Source organism: Scyliorhinus torazame, chromosome 6 (assembly GCF_047496885.1).
Source record: "Scyliorhinus torazame isolate Kashiwa2021f chromosome 6, sScyTor2.1, whole genome shotgun sequence".
In the NCBI taxonomy this organism is placed as follows: Eukaryota; Metazoa; Chordata; class Chondrichthyes; order Carcharhiniformes; family Scyliorhinidae; genus Scyliorhinus; species Scyliorhinus torazame.
Genome location: NC_092712.1, coordinates 50,491,898 through 50,518,668, shown reverse-complemented (window position 1 = coordinate 50,518,668; position 26,771 = coordinate 50,491,898). Strand labels below are relative to the sequence as shown.

At 55.3% G+C, this 26,771-nt stretch overlaps 1 protein-coding gene across 3 annotated transcripts in view; it reads right to left on the bottom strand.

The window, feature by feature from the left end:
* dpp6a (dipeptidyl-peptidase 6a) overlaps positions 1–26,771 on the bottom strand; it is a 1,922,242-nt gene that overhangs the window by 361,505 nt on the left and 1,533,966 nt on the right. For all 3 annotated transcript variants that reach the window (XM_072508192.1, XM_072508190.1, XM_072508191.1), the window contains exons 11-12: positions 4,019–4,142; positions 933–971 (exon numbers count right to left, since the gene is read on the bottom strand). In XM_072508192.1, the coding sequence (XP_072364293.1) occupies positions 933–971; positions 4,019–4,142 (163 nt within the window). The remainder of the gene's footprint in view (positions 1–932; positions 972–4,018; positions 4,143–26,771) is intronic.

Below are 26,771 nucleotides of genomic sequence, written 5' to 3'. Positions count from 1 at the left end.
GATATTGGATGGGATACCATCAAACCAGCTGTCGGATTTTCCTTTCCACTGTGGGCATCATGGGAAGCCAATCCGACAGCATCGATTGTTCACCATACCGCATGTAAAACGATCTCTGAAACATCCCTTCGCAAGGAACAGGTTTATATTGAAGATCCCATCAAACTGCTTGAAGGAGTCTCTTGCTGTCGAAAGTTTAACATTCCTCCGTCCACACTGTTTGCACACTCATTTCACTGTGGTTCAGTGGAGTTTGCAGTTTTGGTTGCGCCTAAGTCTTCGATCTACATGGAAGACGTTGTCACATTTCTGAAAGCTGCGACAGAGTGTTATGTAATTATCATCAGCTGTGGCTTCCCGAGTAGCACTCTCACCTCTGAGTCTGAAGGTGAAAGCCTATCCCAGGGGCTTAAGCACAAAATCCTTTGCTCGGTAGCAGTATATATATATTTTTTTAAATTTAGAGTACCCAATTCTTTTTTGTTTTCCAATTAAGGGGCAATTTAGCGTGGCCAATCCACCGAACCTGCACATCTTTGGGTTGTGGGGGCAGACATGGTGAGAATGTGCAAACGCCACACGGACTGTGACTGGGCCGGAATTCAAACCTGGGTCCTCAGCGCCGCAGTCTCAGTGCTATCCACTGCACCACATGCTGCCCTCCGGTTGCAGTATTGAGGGAGTGCTGCACTGTTAGCGGTTCAAGAAACTTTGTTGATATGAGTGATTCTGGATCACATCAGGTTGTGCATTTACCCACTCAGTCCTCACAGATGCTGCTGACTCATTTTTAACATGCACCCCATTTGCACATGATGCCTCTGTTCAACAAATACATAATAATAATCTATAATAATAGTTCTACAGGCAGACAAAATGACAAAACAAACTAGAGAGTGAACAACAGACCTTTCGGGTATTTAATTTCTTACCTGTCTAGAGAGCCAGCTTTCACTTTCATCCTCATGTTTCTGTAACAGTAAATAGGTGGCCATATAAGTACAAACAATCAGACTAGTTCAGCATCCTTCAGTAAGCTTTGTTCACCAAAATCTAGGCTGGCAAACCAGTGCAGAACAGAAGCAGTACTGCACTGTCAGAGGTGCCGTCATTCGGACGAGGTATTAACATTTACTCCCTCAGTGAATGTAAAAAAAAAAATTCCCGTGAAACTCTCTCGGAGAAGAGCAGGGGAATTATCCCCAGTGTCCTGGCCAATATTTCAACACAAAATATTCAACACGACAAGAACAGGTCATCTGCTCGTTTGCACATTGCTTTGCCTTGCACAAAACTGGTTGCTGTGTTCCTGAAATTTCAGTAGTTGTACCAATTTTCTCCTGGCCAAAACTCCAAGACCCCACAGTCACAGTGAACAATACACCCCTCATCTCGGTTCAGAAGCTCTCCTGTCTTGCGAGTGTCCTTTCCACCAACACCGCACTGGATGATGTCATCATCCATCGCCTGAAATAAGCGAGCTCTGCATTGGGTCGGCTCACCCACCAGCTTTGGAGGGAGAGACATGGCGTTTGTCTCAAATTATACCAGGCAGTAGTGGGCACCAGGCAGTAGTGGGCAATTAATTCTGGCATAGACCGAGAAGCCTGCCCCCCCCCCCCCACCCCCCCACCCCATCCCCTCGAATGAATAAAAATCATCCCTTTTCTTTCATCATGAAGTGTGCATAAAACAACCAGGCACCTTCAATCTTCACCCCTTATGATGCAGCTACAAAACCAACACCCAGGTTCTTGCAAGGTGCCACTTACCTGATGTCGAGAGCATGCTCCTCAGAGCACAGTTTTGCTGAGGCAGTCATGTGGTTTACATGGCGGATTCCCGCATGCCAAAGGTGGTATTCTAAAGCCAGTTGAGCTCGGGAACCCGCATCATAGGATGTCCCAAACTCCGAAACAAAGACACTCTGAAAGCCGATCTCAGAGCCTGTAAATGGGAGTCCATTACACGGGGAAAACATAACATGGGACAGAGACAAATGGAGGTTCTGTCGCCAAGCAATCTCAGCATTTAGGAAATCAGGGCCCTCCAGGACTAAAGCAAGTAAGAACATAAGAACTGGGAGCAGGAGTAGGCCATCTGGCCCCTCGAGCCTGCTCCACCATTCAATAAGATCATGGCTGATCTTTATGTGGACTCAGCTCCACTTACCCACCCACTCACCATAACCCTTGATTCCTTTACTGTTCAAAAATCTATCTATTTTTGCCTCAAAAACATTCAATGAGGTAGCCTCAGCTGCTTCACTAGGCAGTGAATTCCACTTATTCACAACCCTTTGGGTGAAGAAGTTCCTCCTCAACTCAGTCCTAAATCTGCTCCCCCTTGTTTTGAGGCTATGCCCCTTAGTTTCACCAGCTAGTTCTCACAACCTCCCTGTTTCTATCCTGCCTATTCCCTTCATAATTTTATATGTTTCTATAAGATCCCCCCTCATTCTTCTAAATTCCAATGAGTATAGTCCCAGTCTACTTAGTCTCTCCTCATAAGCTCATCAACTCCGGAATCAACCGACTGAATCTCCTCTGCACACCCTCCAGTGCCAGTATATCCTTTCTCAAGTAAGTAGACCAAAACTGAATACAGTACTCCAGGTGAAGCCTCACCAGCACTCTATACAGCTGCAACATAACCTCCTTGTTTTTAAACTCCATCCCTCTGGCAATGAAGTACCAAATTCAATTTGCCTTCTTAATTACCTGCTGCATCTGCAAACCAAGTTTTGCGATTCATGCACAAGGACACCCTGGTCCCTCTGCACTTCAGCAAATTTTTACCATTTAAATAATAGTCCATTTTGTTGTTATTCCTACAAAATGGATGATCTTCATTTATCAACTTTGAACTCCATTTGCCAGACTCTTGTCCACTCACTTAAACTATCTATATCCTTCTGCAGACTTTCAGTGTCCTCTGCACACTTTCTTCACACAAGGAAGAAAGTCTTCCTTTCTTTTTAACAATTCAAAAAGTAACTTCAGGCAGAATGTTCTGGAAAGACCCACCTGCTGATTCCTTCTTCCTCCTTCCCAACCCATGGGGAGAAAAAAAGAACAGGCCTCCAGGTCGGCTTCCATTTCTCCCCCAACATCTTGACTAAATTTGTCCAGGACGGCCAGTTTATAATCTTTATTAGTGTCACAAGTAGGCTTACATTAACACTGTAATGAAGTTACTGTGAAAAGCCCCTCGTTGCCACACACCGGCACCTGTTCGGATACACAGAGGGAGAATTCAGAATGCCCAATTTACCTAACAGCACGTCTTTCGGGACTTGTGGGGAAACCAGAGCACCCGGAGGGAACCCGCGCAGACACGGGGAGAACGTGCAGACTCCGCACAGTGACCCAAGCCTGGAAACGAACCTGGGACCCTGATGCTGTGAAGCAACAGTGCTAACCACTATGCTACCATGCCGTTTCTGTGGGTCGCCGCAAACAAGTCCTCATAGACAGTGAGTGTTCGTGGGCTATTCCACTATCTTGGGAATCATAACTGAGCTTGATCTGTGCCTGCTGTAGGCACACAGGGTCATCCCAGCAGGAGCGGCTGACGGCAGGATTCACCTGAGCCCCTGAACTCAATGGACCATCAGTTGGCTAGGCAGATCTGCCGCAGCAGATCCTACCACATGTTGGGAGGAGGTGGGGGTGGGGGGCAGGGGGTCGGGGGGGGGGGGGGGGGGAGCGTGGGTTGGAGGAGAATCCTGGCCTGGGCGTGCAGTGACCAGCCTGCAGACACACCTTCTGCCCAGGGGTGCTGATACCACTTGTATCGTGTCTTTTTCGTGAGCTGCCCTGAAAACAGCTAACTGAGCCCAGCTCAGGGATCGAACCTGGGATCTCCGCTGCTCCACGTCAGTGTGGAATTGGATGCATGGGAGCCAGAAGGGCAGCTGTGGCCTTGTGTTTCAGGCAGAATGTCATCGATGCCACCCCAGGATCACTGACATTATTGTTTCCTTCATCGTGCCAGTTACTCACTGATATGCCCGTACCTTTGTGCAAATGCCCGTCGTGGCCTCACATAACGTCAGGATGGAAACGTTCTGAGCTCTGTTCAGCCAGTTCACTGCTAGTTTGGTACTGCTTGCCCATGTCACCATGGTCACATAATATTCCCTGAAAAGATAAAAGAAAATAAATAATTTTCAAGCAAGACATTGATGAAGAACCTGCCTAAATTTGAAACTCACCAATACATCAAGTGGCCTTAGCACCTCAGCCACCCAGACTCTTCCTGTACATAAAACTACATTCTTATAATGGTCCCATCAAATGACTTGCTTTTGACTATATGCTCTGATAATGCCGAAACCATTTGGCTGATATCACTGGTTGCTTTGAAAGCATGGGGAGGGGTTTACCGAGCACTCCTCCGCGTGTCATTTCCTGTTAACTGCACCCCTCAACGCTGGAAACCCGTGCTCCGGTGTGGGATTGGAACTTCACGCCAGCCGCTTATAAATCACGCTCATTATGTCTGACTAAATAAACTTATTTAGTGCTCTGAGAAAGCTCGGCGGGTTTGATGCCCATATTTTGGGTGGAATTTAATGCCCTCCTCATGACAAGATTTGTGACGGTGGGGGAGGCGGTGGGGGGTGGAAGTGGGGGTGGGGGGTGGAATTAATCGTACAAGAGGGTAACAGGTGGAGATAGGTCCGCTTTGCCGCCTCTGCCCCGAGTAAGTCTGTGGCAGGAGGGATCGTTGTCGACCTTCTTGCCCCGCTGCCAGTTGAGGCCCTTAAGTGGGTAATAAGTGCTCCCTTAAGGAGCTGGTAGTCACCCAGCAGCAGGCAGGGACTCGCAATGTGGGAGTCCCGAAATGAAACCCTGATGGGGTAGCTTGTGGGCTTCGGTGGGGGGGGGGGGGGGGGCAAAGGCACTCAGTGCTTGTTCAAGAAACTCGACACTGGGTAGAGGCAGCAGCTGTTGGAAGTCAACCTTTGGTGCCAACCACCCTCTGCCCCTGTAGCCACAGAGAGCACAAGCGAAGAGGGGCAATGATAAGACACACCATCTTATTATGCCATCTGCTGCCATACTTTGGTAAGAGTTAAATTCTGAAAGGGTTTCAGTGGGAAAGGTTCTTGTGGATTGCAAAAGTGCTAATGTATCGCCCTTATTCAAAAAGGGAGGGAGGCAGAATGTGAGAAATTACAGACCAGTTAGTTTAACATCTGCTGTTGGGAAATTGTTAGAAACAGTTATCAAGGACGTAATGTCGGGACATTTGGAAAACCAAAGCGCTGTCCATCAGAGTCAGCATGGTGTTACGAAAAGCAAATCATATTTGACTAATTTGCTAGAGTTCTTCGAAGATGTAACAACAAAAGTAGATAATGGGGATCCTGTAGATATAGTATATCTGGACTTCCGGAAGGCGTTTGATAAGGTGCCACACAGAAGGCACAATGTTAGATCACATGGGATTAGGGGTAATTTATTAGCTTGGATAGAAGACTGGCTGATGGACAGGAGACAGAGAGTCGGGATAAATGGGTCTTTTTCTGGATGACAAGATGTAACTAGTGGGGTGCCACAGGGTTTGGTCTTTGGGCCCCAGCTATTTACAATCTATATTAACGACTTGGATATAGGGACAGGAGGTTCTATAGCCAAATTTGCAAGACATCAAAATAGGTGCAACAGTAAGTTGCAATGTGGAAATAAGAACCTTACAAATGGATATAGATAGGTTAGGAGAGTGGGCAGCAGATAATAAGGAAAGCAAATGGAATGTTGGCATTTATAGCAAAAGGAATTGAAGGTGAGGAAATGTTGTTGCAACTATACAGGCATTGGTAAGACCGCACCTGGAGTATTGTGCACAGTTTTGGTCCCCTTATTTGAGGAAAGATGGAGTGGCATTGGAGGCAGTTCAGAGGAGGTTCACGAGGTTGATTCCAGAGATGAGGGTTTGTCGTATGAGGAGATATTGAACAGTTTAGGCCCGCACTCTCTAGAGTTTAGAAGAATGAGGGGAGATACAAGATGCTAAAAGGTATGCGTCGAGTAGACTTGGAGCAGATACTTCCTCTTGTGTGGCATTCTGAAATGGGAGGTCATAGTCTTAGAATAAGAGTTAGCAAATTTAAAATAGATTTGAGGTGAAACTACTTCTCCCAAAGGGTTGTGAATCTGTGGAATTCCCAGAGTGCAGTGGATGCTGGGACAGTGAGTATATTTAAGGGGGCTTTAGACAGATTTTTAATTGGTAATGGGTTGAAGGGTTATGGAGAATGGGCAGGACGGTGGAGTTGAGGCCAGGATGGGATCAGCCATGATCACATTGAGGGTGTTAGGCTTGGGAGGCGAAATTGTCTACTCCTGCCCCTAGGTCATGTGTTCTGGGGAGGAGATGCTCTGGCTGATTTCACAATCCAACTCTTGGTCTGTAGCATTGTAGGTAGCAGATGAGGAATATATCAGCCATGATTGAATGGCAGAGCAGACCCAATGGGTCTACTGGCCTAATTCTGCTCCGATATCTTATGGACGTATGAGTGTGTGGGTGAGTGGGTAAATTGATGATTGGGGGGGGGGTGGATTGATGAATGGGTGGGTGAGTAGACAAGAGTGTGGCCGAGTGGGTAGATGGGCCAGGATTGGGTAGTTGGATTGGGTGGGTGCGAGAGTGGGTAGTTGGGATGGTGGGAATGGGCAGTTGGGTCAGGGGGTGCGTTTGGGGGTCAGTTGGGGTGGGTTGAGTTACACTATTAATCACTGAGCTACACCAGAGAATGAACTGGGTAACCTTTCCAGGGTAAGTTTCTAATGGACATATAAATTCACATGCAATTACAGGGTTGTTGTTGTACTCCCTGCATGGTGGCCCCGCCAATGGGTTAACACCAAGAGAAGCAGGATGGGGCCTTTAAGTAGGCATTCACTTTCCCACCTGATTAAATGCCTCTGCCACCAAACTCGCCATGTGGTTAGGCATTAAATTACACCACGTGCATCCTGCGGGGTGGATTATCTTGAATTCTGCAAGGATTCGGAGGCCAAATTCATTCACAATGTGCTAAACAGTCTGATCTGGGTGGCTATCATCAAATTTTAAATAATCTTTATTGTCACAAGTAGGCTTACATTGCAACGAAGTTACCGTGAAAAGCCCTTAGTCGCCACATTCCGATGCCTGTTCGGGTACACAGGGAGAATTCAGAATGTCCAAATTACCTAACAGCATGTCTTGCGGGACTAGTGGGAGGAAACCGGAGCACCCGGAGGAAACTCATGCAGACATGGGGAGAATGTGCAGACTCCGCACAGACAGTGGCCCAGCCGGGAATCGAACTGGGCCCCTGGCGCTGTGAAGCCACTGTGCTAACCACTGTGCTACCATGCTGCCCATGCTGGGCTGTCCTTTAAATTCCATTAATGGAAGAGGTGTGATGCCCTTGCATGGAGAGTGCAGATTCTGTGGAGGGTAGACCACTGTTTTCAAGGGAAGTCGAACACTGGAGACGATATTGTCAAGAACAAAGAACAAAGCACAGTACAGCACAGGAACAGGCCCTTCGACCCTCCAAGCCTGCGCCGATCACGTGTCCTATCTAGACCAACCGCCTGTATTCTTCTATACCCCGTCCGTTCATGTGCCTATCCAGATAAGTCGTAAAGGTCGCTAACGTATCTGCCTCAACCACCTCACTTGGCAGTGCATTCCAGGCCACCACCACCCTCTGTGTAAAAAACTTCCCCCGCACATCTCCACTGAACCTATCCCCCCTCACCTTGAACTTGTGTCCCCTTGTAATTGTCATTTCCGCCCTGGGAAAAAGCCTCCAACTGTTCACCCTAACTATACCCCAAATAATTTTATAAACTTCTATCAGGTCGCCCCTCAGCCTCCGTCTCTCTAGGGAGAACAATCTCGCAGTTTATTCAATCTCTCCTCATAGCTAATACTCTCCAGACCAGGCAACATCCTGGTAAACCTTTGCTGTACTCTCTCCAAAGCCTCCACGTCCATCTGGTAGTGCGGTGACCAGAATTGGACACAGTATTCCAAATGTAGCCTAACCAACGTTCTATATAATTGTAACATAATATTTGAGCTTTTATACTCGATACCCCATCCTATGAAGGCAAGCATGCCGTATGCTTTCTTTACCACCATTTCCACCTGTGCTGCCATTTTTAAGGATGTGTGAACCTGCACGCCCAGATCTCTCTGTGTCTCTATGCTCCTGATAGTTCTGCCATTTATTTTATAGTTCCCATCTGAATTGGATTGACCAAAATGCATCACCTCGCATTTGTCCGGGTTAAATTCCATCTGCAATTTCCCTGCCCAATTTTACAGCCTATCTATATCCTGTTGTATTCTCTGACAATCTTCATCACTATCCGCAACGCCTGCAATCTTAGTATCATCCGCAAACTTGCTCATCAGACCCGGTACATTTTTTTCCAAGTCATTTATATATGTTATAAAGAGCAGAGGTCCCAGTACTTATCCCTGCGGATAACTTATCCACTAGTTACAGACCTCCATTCGGAAAAACACCCGGATCACTTGCTGTCAGGTCTTTGTTGGCGATGCTGGTGTCAGCCCAGAGGTGACGCCATTTGTCCTCTTTGTCAAATCCTGCAACGCTAGAAGCATTCAGGTAGCTCCAGAAAGATTGCTATGATTTGAGACACATGTTCCACGGGGGTCAGCATTGGGACCACAACTATTCATAATATACATTAACGATTTGGAAGAAGGAACTGAGGGCATTGTTGCTACGTTTGCAGATGATACAAAGATATGTAGAGGGACAAGAGAGAAAATGCTGGAAAATCTCAGCAGGTCTGGCAGCATCTGTGAGGAGAGAAAAGAGTGAACGTTTCATCTGACCTTTTATCATCTGGACTCGAAACGTTAGCTCTTTTCTCTCCTCACAGATGCTGCCAGACCTGCTGAGATTTTCCAGCATTTTCTCTTTTGGTTTCAGATTCCAGCATCCGCAGCAATTTGCTTTTATTTATGCAGAGGGACAGGTGGGATTTGAGGAAGCAAGGGGGCTGCAGAATGACTTGGACAGGCTAGGAGAGTGGGCAAAGAACTGTCAGATGCAAAACAATGTGGAAAAGTGTGAGGTTATGCACTTTGGTAGGAAGAATAGAGTTAGAGACTATTTTCTAAATAGGGAATGGCGTTGGGAGTGTAAAGCATAAAGGGACTTAGGAGTCCTGGTTCAGGATTCACTTAAGGTTACCATGCAGATAAGTTGGCAGCTAGAAATGCAAATGTAATAAACAAAGAACAAACAAAGAACAAAGAAATGTACAGCATAGGAACAGGCCCTTCGGCCCTCCAAGCCCGTGCCGACCATGCTGCCCGACTAAACTACAAACTTCTACACTTCCTGGGTCCGTATCCCTCTATTCCCATCCTATTCATGTATTTGTCAAGATGCCCCTTAAATGTCACTATCGTCCCTGCTTCCACCACCTCCTCCGGTAGCGAGTTCCAGGCACCCACTACCCTCTGAGTAAAAAACTTGCCTCGTACTTCTACTCTAAACCTTGCCCCTCTCACCTTAAACCTATGCCCCCTAGTAATTGACCCTCTACCCTGGGGAAAAGCCTCTGACTATCCACTCTGTCTATGCCCCTCATAATTTTGTAGACCTCTATCAGGTCACCCCTCAACCTCCGTTGTTCCAGTGAGAACAAACCGAGTTCATTCAACCGCTCCTCATAGCTAATGCCCTCCATACCAGGCAACATTCTGGTAAATCTCTTCTGCACCCTCTCGAAAGCCTCCACATCCTTCTGGTAGTGTGGCGACCAGAATTGAACACTATACTCCAAGTGTGGCCTAACTAAGGTTCTATACAGCTGCAACATGACTTGCTAATTCTTATACTCAATGCCCCGGCCAATGAAGGCAAGCATGCCGTGTGCCTTCTTGACTACCTTCTCCACCTGTGTTGCCCCTTTCAGTGACCTGTGGACCTGTACTCCTAGATCTCTCTGACTTTCAATACTCTTGAGGGTTCTACCATTCACTGTATATTCCCTACCTGCATTAGACCTTCCAAAATGCATTATCTCACATTTGTCCGGATTAAACTCCATCTGCCATCTCTCCACCCAAGTCTCCAAACAATCTAAATCCTGCTGTATCCTCTGACAGTCCTCATCGCTATCCGCAATTCCACCAACCTTTGTGTCGTCTGCAAACTTACTAATCAGACCAGTTACAGTTTCCTCCAAATCATTTATATACACTACAAACAGCAAAGGTCCCAGCACTGATCCCTGCGGAACACCACTGGTCACAGCCCTCCAATTAGAAAAGCATCCTTCCATTGCTACTCTCTGCCTTCTATGACCTAGCCAGTTCTGTATCCACCTTGCCAGCTCACCCCTGATCCCGTGTGACTTCTCCTTTTGTACTAGCCTACCATGAGGGACCTTGTCAAAAGCCTTACTGAAGTCTATGTTCTATGTTCCATATAGACAACATCCACTGCCCTACCTGCATCAATCATCTTTGTGACCTCCTCGAAAAACTCTATCAAGTTAGTGAGACACTGGCATTCATGTCAAGAGGGGTAGAGTACAAGAGCAGGGATGTACTTCTAAGGCTGTATAAGGCCCTGGACAGACCCCATTTGGAGTATTAGGAGCCGTTTTGGGCCCTATATCTAAGGAAGGATGTGCTGGCCTTGGAAAGGTTCCAGAGGAGGTTCACAAGAATCATCCCTGGAATGAAGGGCTTGTCATGTGAGGAACGGTTGAGAACTCTGGGCGGGATTTACCGACCACCGCATGTTTTTTGGCGCGGGTGGTGGCCTGACTCCTCATGGCTGGGAAACCCGTGCGCCGGCATGGGATCGTAATTTCCCGCCGGTGTGAACAGCCGGTAAATCCCACCCGCTGGGTCTGTATTCGATGGAGTTTAGAAGGATGAGGGGGGATCTTATTGAAACTAATTGAGAGGATACTGAGAGGCCTGGATAGACTGGACGTGGAGAGGCTGTTTCCTGGATAGTAGGAGGAGCTAGAACCCAAGGGCAGAGCCTCAGACTGAAGGGATGATCCTTTAAAACCGAGATGAGGAGGAATTTCTTCAGCCAGAGGGTAGTGAATCTGTGGACACCTTTGCCGCAGAAGGTTGTGGAGGCCAAATCACCAACCGGCGACGAAGGAACTGCGCAAGTTAGCGCATGCGCAAAACCGCTGGCGTGATTTAGCCCATGCGCAGACCGGCCTGCGTACTCTGCCGCATGCGCAGACCGGCCTGCGTACTCTGCCGCATGCGCAGACCGGCCTGCGTACTCTGCCGCATGCGCAGATCGGCCTGCGTACTCTGCCGCATGCGCAGATCGGCCTGCGTACTCTGCCGAATGCGCAGATCGGCCTGCGTACTCTGCCGCATGCGCAGACCGGCCTGCGTACTCTGCCGCATGCGCAGGGGGGTTTCTTCTCCGCGCCGGCCATGGCGGAGCCCTAAAGGGGCCGGAGCGGAAGGAAGGAGTGCCCCCATGGCACATACCCGCCCGCAGATCGCTGGGCCCCGATCTAGGGTTAGGCCACCGTGGGGGCACCCCCCGGGGCCAGATCCCCCCCGCGCCCCCCCCCCCCCCCACCCCCCCGAGGACCGCACCAGCCGGCCTACCAGCCAGGTCCCGCCGTGTGGGACCATGTCCAATCCACGCCAGCAGGACTGGCCAGAAACCGACGGCCGCTCGGCCCATCGGGGCCTGGAGAATTGCCGGGGGGGGGGGGTCCGCTGTCAACGGCCCCCAACCGGCGTGGCGTGATCCCCGCCCCCGCCTGAAAACCGGCGCTGGAAAATACGGCAGCCGGCGTCGGAGCGGCAGGGCGGGATTCTTGCCGCCCCCCCCAGGGATTCTCCGACTCGGCGGGGGGTCGGAGAATCCCGCCCCTTAAGTTTCAATATACAGGTGAGAAATTCCTCGGAGCTGCTCCCGCACCACAACCACCACTTCGTTGAAGTGTGGCGGGAGCCCCACTTACATTCGCAAATGGAACTTCCGCCACACCTCTGGCAAAGTCACGCCGACGGATCTGGAGCAGCTCCAAAGAATTCCCTAGTTTATGTCATAGAATTTACAGTGCAGAAGGAGGCCATTCAGCCCATTGAATCTGCACCGGCCCATGGAAAGAGCATCCTACCCTAGCCCACATCTCTACCCTATCCCCTTTATCCCCGTAACCTCACCTAACCTTTTTTGGACACTAAGGGCAATTTAGCGTGGCCAATCCACCTAACCTGCACATCTTTGGACTGTGGGAGGAAACCGGAGCACCCGGAGGAAACCCACGCAGACACGGGGAGAACGTGCAGACTCCGCACAGACAGTGACCCAAGCCGGGAATCGAACCTGGAACTGCGAAGCAACTGTGCTAACCACTGTGCTACCGTGCTGCCCTCTCGCAGCATTTTCTCTATTCCTTCTAAACCTGTCCTTTGCAATCCTTACTTGAATAACCCGACCCGAACCGCCCAATCCAAAAACAGGCATGATCTTAAAAGTCCTGATTTGTTGATGCTGAGATACTGTACCCATACTTAACCATCCTTCAGTGCACCACAGGATCAAGATAAGGCAAAATCTGACACTGAGTCACATGGGGAGGTATAAGGGCAACGTTAAAGAGGTAGGTTTTAACCATTGTCTCAAAGGAAGAAAGCGAGAATTTGAGAATCCGAGGAAGAGAATTAGAGCGCTTAAGGCCGAGGGAGCTGAAGGTATGGCTGCCAGTGTCAAGGTAACTAAATTCAGGGATGCTCAAGAGACCAGAATTAGAGGAGTGCGGTTGTGGGGCTGGAGGAAATGGCGGAAATAAAGGGAAGAACCTTCCAGCCGAAAGGATCTTCCAGACCCTCACCCACTATGGCTGGTTCCCAGGTGACGGGGCAGACAAAATACACAAAATGCCGTCGCCTTCGGGGGGGGGGGTGCACTGAAAGCTGGCAGTCAATGGTGAGCCACCTCCGCCGTCAGAACACACACCGGGGGGAGGGGGGGGGTGTACATCCCACCCACATAGTCACCATGGCAAGGAGGGATTTGAAAACCAGGATGAGAGCTTTAAAACCAAGGCATTGCTGTAACTGGGAGCCAGTGGAACTGAGTGAGCACACAGATGGGGTTTGCTGCCGGCCAGAACGTGGGCAGCAGAATTTTGAATGACCATTACGTTTGCAAAGGGTAGAATGTGGGAGGTGGGCCAGGAGTGCATTTGGATAGTCAACAGAGGCAACGCCAGCAAAGGTATGGATGAGGCATTTCACAAATAAAGAGCTGAAGTAGGGGAGCCGTGACAGTGCAGATGTATGGTTGAAAGTTCATCTTGAGGTCAAATATGACACCAAGTATGTGAACAATGGTCCAGCGTCAGACGGGGGGGGGGGGGGGGGGGGGGGAGTAGGTGGAGGGGGGGCAGAGTTTGCAGCAAGGATTGAAGATAATGCTTCAGTCTTTCCAATATCTGATTGGTCATAAAAATGCCAGGCAAACAAACACAGTGGCCTCAAGTGTGAGAGATTCACAGATCTAAGTACCATCAGGAAATGTGGCAGTAAGATTTGGAAATAATAATAACAGAAGAGTTTACAGCAGGTTTCTTGGGGAGGGCTGGATTGAAACCCCTTGAAATAGGACATCTTGGATGGGGGGGTGGCGTATATCCCGCCCGGCCGCCCCGCGATATTCTCCGGCCCCCCCCCCAAAAATCCATTCGACATGAATCGCGGCGCGCGCCTCGGACAATGTCGAGGACCGGCGCGACGCAATGGGCCCCGGGGCCGCCCCAATTCTCCGGGCCCCGGGGCCGCCCCGATTCTCCGGGCCCCGGGGCCGCCCCAATTCTCCGGGCCCCGGGGCCGCCCCAATTCTCCGGGCCCCGGGGCCGCCCCAATTCTCCGGGCCCCGGGGCCGCCCCAATTCTCCGGGCCCCGGGGCCGCCCCGATTCTCCGGGCCCCGGGGTCGCCCCGATTCTCCGGGCCCCGGGGCCGCCCCGATTCTCCGGGCCCCGGGGCCGCCCCTATTCTCCGGGCCCCGGGGCCGCCCCGATTCTCCGGGCCCCGGGGCCGCCCCCATTCTCCGGGCCCCGGGGCCGCCCCAATTCTCCGGGCCCCGGGGCCGCCCCAATTCTCCGGGCCCCGGGGCCGCCCCAATTCTCCGGGCCCCGGGGCCGCCCCAATTCTCCGGGCCCCGGGGCCGCCCCAATTCTCCGGGCCCCGGGGTCGCCCCAATTCTCCGGGCCCCGGGGCCGCCCCAATTCTCCGGGCCCCGGGGTCGCCCCAATTCTCCGGGCCCCGGGGCCGCCCCAATTCTCCGGGCCCCGGGGCCGCCCCAATTCTCCGGGCCCCGGGGCCGCCCCAATTCTCCGGGCCCCGGGGCCGCCCCAATTCTCCGGGCCCCGGGGCCGCCCCAATTCTCCGGGCCCCGGGGCCGCCCCAATTCTCCGGGCCCCGGGGCCGCCCCAATTCTCCGGGCCCCGGGGTCGCCCCAATTCTCCGGGCCCCGGGGCCGCCCCAATTCTCCGGGCCCCGGGGTCGCCCCAATTCTCCGGGCCCCGGGGCCGCCCCAATTCTCCGGGCCCCGGGGCCGCCCCAATTCTCCGGGCCCCGGGGCCGCCCCAATTCTCCGGGCCCCGGGGCCGCCCCAATTCTCCGGGCCCCGGGGCCGCCCCAATTCTCCGGGCCCTCGGGGTCGCCCCAATTCTCCGGGCCCCGGGGCCGCCCCAATTCTCCGGGCCCCGGGGCCGCCCCAATTCTCCGGGCCCCGGGGCCGCCCCAATTCTCCGGGCCCCGGGGCCGCCCCAATTCTCCGGGCCCCGGGGCCGCCCCAATTCTCCGGGCCCCGGGGCCGCCCCAATTCTCCGGGCCCCGGGGCCGCCCCAATTCTCCGGGCCCCGGGGCCTCCCCAATTCTCCGGGCCCCGGAGTCGCCCCAATTCTCCGGGCCCCGGGGCCGCCCCAATTCTCCGGGCCGGATGGGCTGGAGTCCGGCGTAAATCAAACCACCTATTTAATGACGTCAACCAGTCGGCATGGGGCGGCCGGCGGAGAAGTGAATGCACGGCTGCAGGTGGTGGGGGGGGGTGTCGCAGGAGCCGCTGGAGTGTGCCAGCTGGGGGGGGGGGCAGGAGCTGGTCAGGGGTGGTGGGGGGGGGGGTGGGGAGGGGGGGGGGCTGGGGGGGAGGAGCTGGGGGGAAGGAGCTGGGGGGAGGAGCTGGGGGGGGAGGAGTTGATGGGGAGGGAAGGAGTTGCAGGGGCAGGAGCTGGCGGGGCAGGAGCTGGGGGGAAGGAGCTGGGGGGAGGAGCTGGGGGGGGAGGAGTTGATGGGGAGGGAAGGAGTTGCAGGGGCAGGAGCTGGCGGGGCAGGAGCTGGCGGGGCAGGAGCTGGGGGGTAGGAGCTGGGGGCTAGGAGCTGGGGGGTAGGAGCTGGGGGGGAGGAGCTGGCGGGGCAGGAGCTGGGGAGTAGGAGCTGGGGGCTAGGAGCTGGGGGCTAGGAGCTGGGGGGTAGGAGCTGGCGGGGCAGGAGCTGGGGAGTAGGAGCTGGGGGCTAGGAGCTGGGGGGTAGGAGCTGGGGGGTAGGAGCTGGGGGCTAGGAGCTGGGGGGTAGGAGCTGGGGGCTAGGAGCTGGGGGGTAGGAGCTGGGGGGTAGGAGCTGGCGGGGCAGGAGCTGGCGGGGCAGGAGCTGGGGGGTAGGAGCTGGGGGGGGAGGAGCTGGGGGGTAGGAGCTGGGAGGGGAGGAGCTGGCGGGGCAGGAGCTGGGGAGTAGGAGCTGGGGGCTAGGAGCTGGGGGGTAGGAGCTGGGAGGGGAGGAGCTGGCGGGGCAGGAGCTGGGGAGTAGGAGCTGGGGGCTAGGAGCTGGGGGCTAGGAGCTGGGGGGTAGGAGCTGGGAGGGGAGGAGCTGGCGGGGCAGGAGCTGGGGAGTAGGAGCTGGGGGGTAGGAGCTGGGGGCTAGGAGCTGGGGGGTAGGAGCTGGGGGGTAGGAGCTGGGGGGTAGGAGCTGGGGGCTAGGAGCTGGGGGCTAGGAGCTGGGAGGGGAGGAGCTGGCGGGGCAGGAGCTGGGGAGTAGGAGCTGGGGCCTAGGAGCTGGGGGGTAGGAGCTGGGGGGTAGGAGCTGGGGGCTAGGAGCTGGGGGGGTAGGAGCTGGGGGGGTAGGAGCTGGGGGGTAGGAGCTGGGGGGTAGGAGCTGGGGGCTAGGAGCTGGGGGGTAGGAGCTGGGGGGGAGGAGCTGGCGGGGCAGGAGCTGGCGGGGCAGGAGCTGGGGGGTAGGAGCTGGGGGGGGAGGAGCTGGCGGGGCAGGAGCTGGGGAGTAGGAGCTGGGGGCTAGGAGCTGGGGGGTAGGAGCTGGGGGCTAGGAGCTGGGGGGTAGGAGCTGGGGGGTAGGAGCTGGGGGCTAGGAGCTGGGGGCTAGGAGCTGGGGGGTAGGAGCTGGGGGGTAGGAGCTGGGGGTTAGGAGCTGGGGGGTAGGAGCTGGCGGGGCAGGAGCTGGCGGGGCAGGAGCTGGGGGGTAGGAGCTGGGGGGTAGGAGCTGCGAGGGAAGGGGCTGGCAGGGAGAGGGGGAGGGGGAGAGGGGGAGGGAGAGGTGGAGGGAGGAGGTGGATGGGGAGGGGAGAGGGGAGGGGGCGGGTGGCGGGTTGGAGGGGGTGGGTAAGGGGCAAGGGGGAGAAGAGAGGGGGGGTTGTGGGGAAGGGGGGGTTGGGGAGGGGGGGTTTGGTGAGGGCACGTGCCGGGTAGGAGAGGGGGAGCCGGGGAAGGCGTGATGGAGAGGGTGCGTGCCGGGGAGGAGGGGGAGATGAGGGAGATGGGGGGGGGGGGGGGGGGAGAGTTTGGGGACGGTGCATGCCGGGGAGGAAGAGGGGTATGTCCGCCTGGCCATGTGCCAGCTGGCACCAGTCGCGACCATGCAGCCCATGGCACCTGGCTGTGGGGGAGGGGTATGGGCAATGATGACATGTCGTCTATCCCCCCCACCCCCACCCCCACCCTCTCCCCATGGCTGTCAAGGTTACGGTGACCTTGAACGTTTATGCCACGGGGTCATTCTAGGCGCCGAGTAGGGACCTGTCCGGCATCTCGCAGGCGTTGGACGCGCTGTATACCATTGCGGACCGCGACAGCCAGTTCCCTGAACCGGGCCAGCTAGGATGCCTGGGCAGCAGGCTTCGCTGCCGTGGCCAGGATGCCCATGGTCCAGAGGGTGATCGATGGGATGCACGTCGCCGTGCGGCCACCTGCGGATAACAGGGCCGTGTTCACGAATAGGAAGGGGACCTATTCCATGAACGTGCAGGTGGTCTGTGACCACCGCATGATGATCCTGCACGTCTGCGCCCGGTACCCGGGCAGTGTACATGACTCATTCGTATTGGCGCAATCTTTCATCCCCACCATGTTCAAGAGAGGCCGGGGGGGCTGAGGGGCTGGTTGCTGGGCAACAGGGGTTACCTGTTGCGGTCGTGGCTGATGACGCCTATACGGAGGCCACAGACTGACGCGGAGAACCGCTACACCGATGCCCATGCAGTGACCAGGGGTGTGTGAAAGAGAGATGCTTTGGGCTGCTGTGATGCGCTTCAGGTGCCTGGACCACTCTGGAGGGGCCCTCCAGTACCCGTCAGATAGGGTCGGCCGCATTGTTGTGGTCTGCTGCGTCCTGCACAACATAGCCCAGCAGAGGGGCGATGTGCTGCAGGCAGAGGAGGGGGAAGGGGAGGAGCAGCAAGACGAGGCGCAGACCTCCCTAGATGAGGAGGATGGGGGCAATGGTCAGGACAGACGGGCTGGACATGGAAGGGAGGCTGCCCACCGTTACCCGCTGGGCCAGCGGGCATGGGAAAGGCTGACAGCCGCCCAGTTCACGGGCTAGGGGGGCGTGGGAATCGCCGAGTATGGGCACACACTGCACATCACGGCACCAGCCTACCACCCTCACCCCCCCACCCAACACCAACCACCCTGACCCCACCCACCCAACACCAACCACCCGCACCCCTCCCGCATGCACACCACCCCTCCATTGCACATCCACCTGCAGCACAACGGGCCGGGCTCACACGGTCGCCGGTGGAAGCGTGTCTATTGCAGGCCATGGAGGATGATGACAACCCGCCCTGCGATGAGCTCTGGGCTCTACATCGTTGGACAATGTCTGACCCATGGCCACAGTACCACCCTCCACCCGGACCATCCCTGCATGCGGCTGTGACACTGCAGCGCACGGTCCCATCGTCTGCCCGGGGGGATGGCGAGGGCGACTCGGGGGGAGTGGGGGCACACTCACCTGAGGCCGACGTTCTATCACCCCTCACACACCCACTGGCACTCACCTCACACCACACCCCCAACGCATGGACAGAGCACTAATCTGTGCCCTGCACCCGTGCCAACTTACTCAGTGTCTAATTTTTTGGCCTTAGGGGCCCTATGACTACATCGAGGTGGTTCCCCAGACGGTGCAGCAGAACTGGAGGTGGACTCCTGTGATTCCTGCCCTGTGACTAGGGACCCCTTTGGCGGCTGTTTCCTGGGACGGCCTGGCATAGATGGGCCAGGCTGCGGCTCGGGCGACTGGGATGGCGAGCTGCCCGTTGCCCACCAGATGCACCTGGGACGGAAGGGGGGGGGGAAATCCGAGGTATCGCGGTGTTCCGGGACCTCCCCTACAGGGGGACCCGGAACAGGCCCCAGCACCTCCTCCTCCCTCGGGGTGCCCGATGGCCCCCAGGCCTCTACATGGGTCAGGGATGCGAACGGACCGAGCACCCAGCGCCCCCCCCGACACCTGGCGCTGCCCGTCCTGGAGACCCGCCCTGGTATCAACAAGGGCCTGCAAGTTTGCAGCCATGGTGCTCAGGGAGTTGGCCATCCCTGTCTGTGTCTGGGCAACGCCTGCCAGCACCTGGGCAATGGCGCCGATGCCCTCAGCGATGGCCTGCAGAGACTGGGCCATGGCGTTGAGCGCCTTTTCGATCGGCTGCTGACTCTGGCTCATGGCCTCCTGTGCGAGGGCAGCCATGTCCTGGGCCACGGACGCCGCCTGCACGGAAAGCCCCACACCTTGCATACTGCGACCGATGTCTGACGCCGTCGCACCCATTGCCTCCACCGTGGACGTCACCCGTGAGGTGTCAGCCTGGGTGGCACACATGACTGGCACCACTACCTGCTCCTGCACGCGGGTGGACTCCTCCACCTTCATCTGCAGCTGCTGCAAGCCGGCCGTCACCCCCTTCGGTCGTCCCTTGGTCTGTGCCTGCATCGGGTCTACGGGTGGGTGTGGTAACTCCAGGAACCCGGGACCCATCTGGGCGGCAGATGGTTGCCTGCGCCGGGCTGCCCTCCGACCGCCCGCCCCTCGGCTGCTCCTGCCTCCACCTGCTGTACCGGGACGGCTGTGTTGTGCGCACCAGTTAGTGTCCCAGATGCCTCATCACTAAAATGACCACCCGAGGTGAGTGTCTCTGCGATGGTGGAGGGTGTAGGAGATAGCAGTGGCGTAATGGCGTGCTCCTCATCCGACCCGAGGTCCGGGGGCCCCTGGAGTGGTGATTCCTGCCTATCCGTCCCCTGTGTGTGGGTGTCGTGTGCGTCAGTGTCCTTGGCGTCGGTGTCCTGTGTGTTAGGGTCCTGTGTTTTAGGGCCCTGTGTGTTAGGGTCCTGTGCATCAGTGTCCTGTGTGTCAGTGTCCTGTGTGTCAGTGTCCTGTGTGTCAGTGTCCTGTGTGTCAGTGTCCTGTGTGTCAGTATCCTGTGTGTCGGTGTCCTGTGTGTCGGTGTCCTGTGTGTCAGTGTCCTGCATGTCGGTGTCCCGTGTGTCGGTGTCCCGTGTGTCAGTATCCTGTGTGTCGGTGTCCTGTGTGTCGGTGTCCTGTGTGTCAGTATCCTGTGTGTCGGTGTCCTGTGTGTCAGTATCCTGTGCGTCAGTGTCCTGCGTGTCGGTGTCCCGTGTGTCGGTGTCCCGTGTGTCAGTATCCTGTGTGTCGGTGTCCTGTGTGTCGGTGTCCTGTGTGTCAGTATCCTGTGCGTCAGTGTCCTGCGTGTCGGTGTCCCGTGTGTCGGTGTCCCGTGTGTCAGTATCCTGTGTGTCGGTGCCCTGTGTGTCGCTGTCCTGTGTGTCGGTGTCCTGTGCGTCAGTGTCCTGTGCGTCGGTGTCCTGTGTGTCAGTATCCTGTGCGTCAGTGTCCTGTGTGTCGGTGTCCTGTGTGTCGGTGTCCTGTGTGTCGGTGTCCTGTGTGTCAGTATCCTGTGCGTCAGTGTCCTGCGTGTCGGTGTCCCGTGTGTCGGTGTCCCGTGTGTCAGTATCCTGTGTGTCGGTGTCCTGTGTGTCGCTGTCCTGTGTGTCAGTATCCTGTGCGTCAGTGTCCTGTGTGTCGGTGTCCTGTGTGTCGGTGTCCTGTGTGTCGGTGTCCTGTGTGTCAGTATCCTGTGTGTCGGTGTCCTGTGTGTCGGTGTCCTGTGTGTCGGTGTCCTGTGTGTCAGTATCCTGTGTGTCGGTGTCCTGTGCGTCAGTGTCCTGTGTGTTAGGGCCCTGTGTGTCAGTGTCCTGTGTGTCGGTGTCCTGTGTGTCGGTGTCCTGTGTGTCGGTGTCCTGTGTGTCAGTATCCTGTGTGTCGGTGTCCTGTGTGTCGGTGTCCTGTGTGTCGGTGTCCTGTGTGTCGGTGTCCTGTGTGTCAGTATCCTGTGTGTCGGTGTCCTGTGCTTCAGTGTCCTGTGTGTTAGGGTCCTGTGTGTCTGTGTCCTGTGCGTCAGTGTCCTGTGTGTTAGGGCCCTGTGTGTCAGTGTCCTGTGTGTCGGTGTCCTGTGTGTCGGTGTCCTGTGTGTCGGTGTCCTGTGTGTCAGTATCCTGTGTGTCGGTGTCCTGTGTGTCGGTGTCCTGTGTGTCGGTGTCCTGTGTGTCAGTATCCTGTGTGTCGGTGTCCTGTGTGTCGGTGTCCTGTGTGTCGGTGTCCTGTGTGTCAGTATCCTGTGTGTCGGTGTCCTGTGCTTCAGTGTCCTGTGTGTTAGGGTCCTGTGTGTCTGTGTCCTGTGCGTCAGTGTCCTGTGTGTTAGGGCCCTGTGTGTCGGTGTCCTGTGTGTCGGTGTCCTGTGTGTCGGTGTCCTGTGTGTCGGTGTCCTGTGTGTCGGTGTCCTGTGTGTCGGTGTCCTGTGCTTCAGTGTCCTGTGTGTTAGGGTCCTGTGTGTCTGTGTCCTGTGCGTCAGTGTCCTGTGTGTTAGGGCCCTGTGTGTCAGTGTCCTGTGTGTCGGTGTCCTGTGTGTCGGTGTCCTGTGTGTCAGTATCCTGTGTGTCGGTGTCCTGTGTGTCGGTGTCCTGTGTGTCGATGTCCTGTGTGTCGGTGTCCTGTGTGTCGGTGTCCCGTGTGTCGGTGTCCTGTGTGTCAGTATCCTGTGTGTCAGTATCCTGTGCGTCAGTGTCCTGTGCGTCGGTGTCCTGTGTGTCGGTGTCCTGTGTGTCGGTGTCCCGTGTGTCGGTGTCCTGTGTGTCAGTATCCTGTGTGTCAGTATCCTGTGCGTCAGTGTCCTGTTCGTCGGTGTCCTGTGTGTCAGTATCCTGTGCGGCAGTGTCCTGCGTGTCGGTGTCCCGTGTGTCAGTATCCTGTGTGTCGGTGTCCTGTGTGTCGGTGTCCTGTGTGTCAGTGTCCTGCATGTCGGTGTCCCGTGTGTCGGTGTCCCGTGTGTCAGTATCCTGTGTGTCGGTGTCCTGTGTGTCGGTGTCCTGTGTGTCGGTGTCCTGTGTGTCGGTGTCCTGTGTGTCAGTATCCTGTGCGTCAGTGTCCTGCGTGTCGGTGTCCCGTGTGTCGGTGTCCCGTGTGTCAGTATCCTGTGTGTCGGTGTCCTGTGTCGGTGTCCTGTGTGTCAGTATCCTGTGCGTCAGTGTCCTGCGTGTCGGTGTCCCGTGTGTCGGTGTCCCGTGTGTCAGTATCCTGTGTGTCGGTGTCCTGTGTGTCGCTGTCCTGTGTGTCGGTGTCCTGTGCGTCAGTGTCCTGTGCGTCGGTGTCCTGTGTGTCAGTATCCTGTGCGTCAGTGTCCTGTGTGTCGGTGTCCTGTGTGTCGGTGTCCTGTGTGTCGGTGTCCTGTGTGTCAGTATCCTGTGCGTCAGTGTCCTGCGTGTCGGTGTCCCGTGTGTCGGTGTCCCGTGTGTCAGTATCCTGTGTGTCGGTGTCCTGTGTGTCGCTGTCCTGTGTGTCAGTATCCTGTGCGTCAGTGTCCTGTGTGTCGGTGTCCTGTGTGTCGGTGTCCTGTGTGTCGGTGTCCTGTGTGTCAGTATCCTGTGTGTCGGTGTCCTGTGTGTCGGTGTCCTGTGTGTCGGTGTCCTGTGTGTCAGTATCCTGTGTGTCGGTGTCCTGTGTGTCAGTGTCCTGTGTGTTAGGGCCCTGTGTGTCGGTGTCCTGTGCGTCAGTGTCCTGTGTGTCGGTGTCCTGTGTGTCGGTGTCCTGTGTGTCAGTGTCCTGTGTGTCAGTGTCCTGTGTGTGTCGGTGTCCTGTGTGACAGTGTGCTGTGTGTCGGTGTCCTGTGTGTCGGTGTCCTGTGTGTCGGTGTCCTGTGTGACAGTGTGCTGTGTGTCGGTGTCCTGTGTGTCGGTGTCCTGTGTGTCGGTGTCCTGTGTGACAGTGTCCTGGGCCCTGGTGTCCTGTGTGTTAGGGCCCTGTGTGTTTCGGTGTCCTGTGTGTCAGTGTCCTGTGCATCAGTGTCCTGTGCGTCAGTGTCCTGGGCATCGGTGTCCTGTGTGTGAGGGCCCTGTGTGTTTTGGTGTCCTGTGTGTCAGTGTCCTGTGTGTCAGTGTGCTGTGTGTCGGTGTCCTGTGTGTCAGTGTGCTGTGTGTTGGTGTCCTGTGTGTCAGTGTCCTGTGCGTCAGTGTCCTGGGCCCTGGTGTCCTGTGTGTTAGGGCCCTGTGTGTTTCGGTGTCCTGTGTGTCAGTGTCCTGTGCATCAGTGTCCTGTGCGTCAGTGTCCTGGGCATCGGTGTCCTGTGTGTGAGGGCCCTGTGTGTTTTGGTGTCCTGTGTGTCAGTGTCCTGTGTGTTAGGGCCCTGTGTGTTTCGGTGTCCTGTGTGTCAGTGTCCTGTGTGTCAGTGTCCTGTGTGTTAGGGCCCTGTGTGTTTCGGTGTCCTGTGTGTCAGTGTCCTGGGCATCAGTGTCCTGGGCGTCGGTGTCCTGTGTGTCGGTGTCCTGTGTGTCAGTGTCCTGTGTGTCAGTGTCCTGTGCGTCAGTGTCCTGTGTGTCAGTGTCCTGTGTGTCAGTGTCCTGTGTGTTAGGGTCCTGTGTGTCAGTGTCCTGTGCGTCAGTGTCCTTGGGGCCTGTTGCTGTAGCTGCCGTCCTTGTCGCTGCGTGTGGCCCGCCGGCATCGCCGCACTCGCGCTAGGTGTGGGCGGCATCCGCCTGGTGTTCCGGGTCTGTCCTTGGCTCGTGGCCGCCCTGTCCCTGGCGTTGTATGCCCGATGGGCTGGGTCTGTCCCCCCTTTCCCCATATCTCCCCTCCCATATCCCCCTTCCCCCATATCCCCCTTCCCCCCTTCCCCCAGATCCCCCCATAATCCCCCTTCCCCCATATCCCCCATATGGGGGGATATCCCCCTTCCCCCATATCCCCCATATCCCCTTCCCCCATATCCCCACCGATCCTCTGTTTGGCTGGGGGCTAGCATCAAGGCAGTGTAGAGCATCCGGCTCTAGCTGCCAATACGGACTGGAGAATTGCTGGGTCCGTGGTCCAGCTAGAGCACGGCGGCGGCTTTCAGAGGCCGCGCCGGTGCTACATGGCGGCAGCCGCTCGCGGTCCCGGCCCGCAAAATTGCCCCCCCCACCTCGGCCGACTAGCGCGACCCGGACCACCCCCCAACAGTGCCCCCAGCCTCTGATAATGTTTTCCCTGCCCGTGGATCGGCATTCCCCCCCGAGTGTGGCGGCGCTGGGCTGAGCCCGCAGTCGCCACACCGAGTTCCCAACGGATGAGACCCACACGCGACCGACGCCGTCGGGAGCTCGGCCGGTCATGGGCGGAGCATCGGGGGCAGGCCTCAGGTAACGTCTGGTGAAGATTCAACACAGGACCATATTTGTCAAGTAGAAGCAGCAAGCAATAGATAGAGCTCAGCAATCCCACAATTGACAGATCAGATCAATCTCTATGGTCCTGCCACATCCATTTGTGAACATTGGTGGACAATTAAACAACACACTGGAGGAGGAGGCTCCACAAATATCCTCATCCTCATTGACGAGCAGTATTCTAGCCTCAACCATCTTTAGCTGCTTCATCGGCGACCTTCCCTCCATCCTAAGGTCAGGAGTGGGCGTGTTTGCTGATGATTGCTCAGTGTTCAGCACCATTCATGATTCCTCAGATACTGAAGCAGCCCACGCTGTTACGTAGCAAGACCTGGGCAACATTCAGGCTTGGCTTGATAAGTGGCAAGTAACATTGATACACCAGTGCCAAGCACCGAACATCTCCAAAAAGGAGAAGATCCAACCATCTGCCTTGGCATTCAATGGCATTACCATCCGTCTCCATCAGCATTCTGGGGCCGTTGACCAAAGACAGAGCTGGACCAACCATATACATAGGGCAGGACTCTCCGGCCCAACATCCACATGATTCCCGGTGGCGGGAGGCGGCGTGCCGTTCGCTGGCGGTGGGATTCTCTGCTCCTGCTGCTTTCAGTGGGATTTCCCATTGAAGCCACCCCACGCCACCAGAAACCCCGAGGGAAGAGCAAGTCAGAAGCTGGGAACTCTGCGGAGAATTGCAGCTATGAGGAGAGATTGGAGAGGCTAGGGTTGCTTTCCTTAGAGCAGAGGAGGCTGAGGTCTGGCCTAATTGAGATGTACAAAGTTATGAGGGGCCTAGACAGGGTGGACAGGAAAGACTTGTTTCCCCTCGCTGAAGGATCAATTACCAGGGAGCGTAGATGGATTAGAGGCTGCATGAGGAAAGGGGATGGGCATCTGGAAGCTGGGTGAGGCTGAAATGTGCAACTCATTTAAATGGAACACAACCAGAAAATACTGGACGTTCTCAGCAAGTCTGACAGCATCTGGGGAGAGAGAAGAGAGCTAACCCCTCGAGTCTGGATGGCTCATTGTCAAAGCTGGATGCTGACAGAGCTGCTGAGATTGTCCAGCATTTTATGTTTTTGTTTCTGATTCCAACATTCTCAGTAATTTGCTTTCATTCGTTTAAAATGTGACTGGACCGGCATCTGAAGTGCTGCATCCAAAATGGGATTAAAATGAACAAAGAGTGGTTTTTTGTATGGCCGTCGCTGACACAATGGGCTGAATGGCCTCTTTCTTCACCCTAACTTTTCTATGGTTCTACCCAAAGCCTGTTCGTCATCTGCAAGGCAGAAGTCAGGAGAGCAATGGAACACTCTCCACTTGCCCGGATGAATGCAGCTCCAACAACATTGGACACGCAAGAAGATCCCACTTGATTGGCACCCCATCCATCACTTTCAACATCCACTCTCTCACCACAGTAGTGCAGTAGCAGCCGTGTGTACCATCTACAAGATGCACTACAGCAACTCACCAAGGTTCCTCAGACAGCACCTTCCAAACCCCCGAACTCTGCCACGTAGAAGGACAAGGGCAGCAGATGCATGGGAACACTGCCACCTGTAAGCTACCGCCCCCCCCCCCCCACACAAAAGCCACTCACCATCCTGACTCAGAAATATATCATCGTTCCTTGATTGTCGCTGGGTCAAAGTACTGGAATCCTTTCCCTAACAGCACTGTGGGTGTACCTACACCACATGGACTGCAGCGGTTCACGAAGGCAGCCCAGCACCACCTTCTTTAGGACAATTAGGGGTGGGCCTATCTTGGCCTAGCCAGCGATGCCCACACCTTGTTAAAGAATTAAAAATGACTAAAGCCTGTTCATGAAGAAATGAAATGACACTGGGAGATACACAGTGCCTCCTGATGAAGAATTATCTGGTATTCCAAAAGCCTAATTCTAATTTATTGTTCCTGAAATGCAGTTAATTGTCCTCACTAATTAATTTTTATGCCGAACCACAACAATTAAATGGAGAAGTATTTTCCACATCGTTAAGCACAGATCCTGCATGGCCCCTCGTTCTTGCACTGGTGCAATGTAATGGAATGGATAATGTTGCCGGGTGAGTAATCCTGAGGACTGGACTAATGCTCCAGAGAAATTAATTCAAATCCCACTATAGCAGCTGGTGAAATTAAAATTCAATTAATTAATAAATCTGGAATAAAAGGCTATTCTCAGCGGTGATGATCATCAAAATGCCAGATTGTCAAATAAAAACACATCTGATTCATTCATGCCCTTTAGGAAAGATAACGTGCTGTCCTTACCCAATCGGCCCTACATGTCACTGGAGGATAGGGTTCCACAACCATCCCCATTTTCAATGGTGGCATACATCATTGCAAAGTACCTGGTTGTTCAGCATTTGTAATTAGAGTCCCTTCACAATGCAGAAGGAGGTCATTTGGCTCTCTGAAAGAATGTTCTACCTAATCCCACTTCACAGCGGCAGGGTGCCAGGTTCGATTCCCGGCTTGGGTCACTGTCTGTGCGAAGTCTGCACAGGCGGAATTCTCCTTTCCGGGGACTACGTCCGGACGCCAGCGGCAAAACCGGCGCAAACCACTCCAGCGTCAACAGCCCCCGAAAGTGCGGAATTCTCCGGACTTCTGGGGGCTAGGTGGACGGCGAAGGGACTGCGCGAGTTCGCGCATGCGCCAAAGGGTCGGCGTGTTTACGTGCG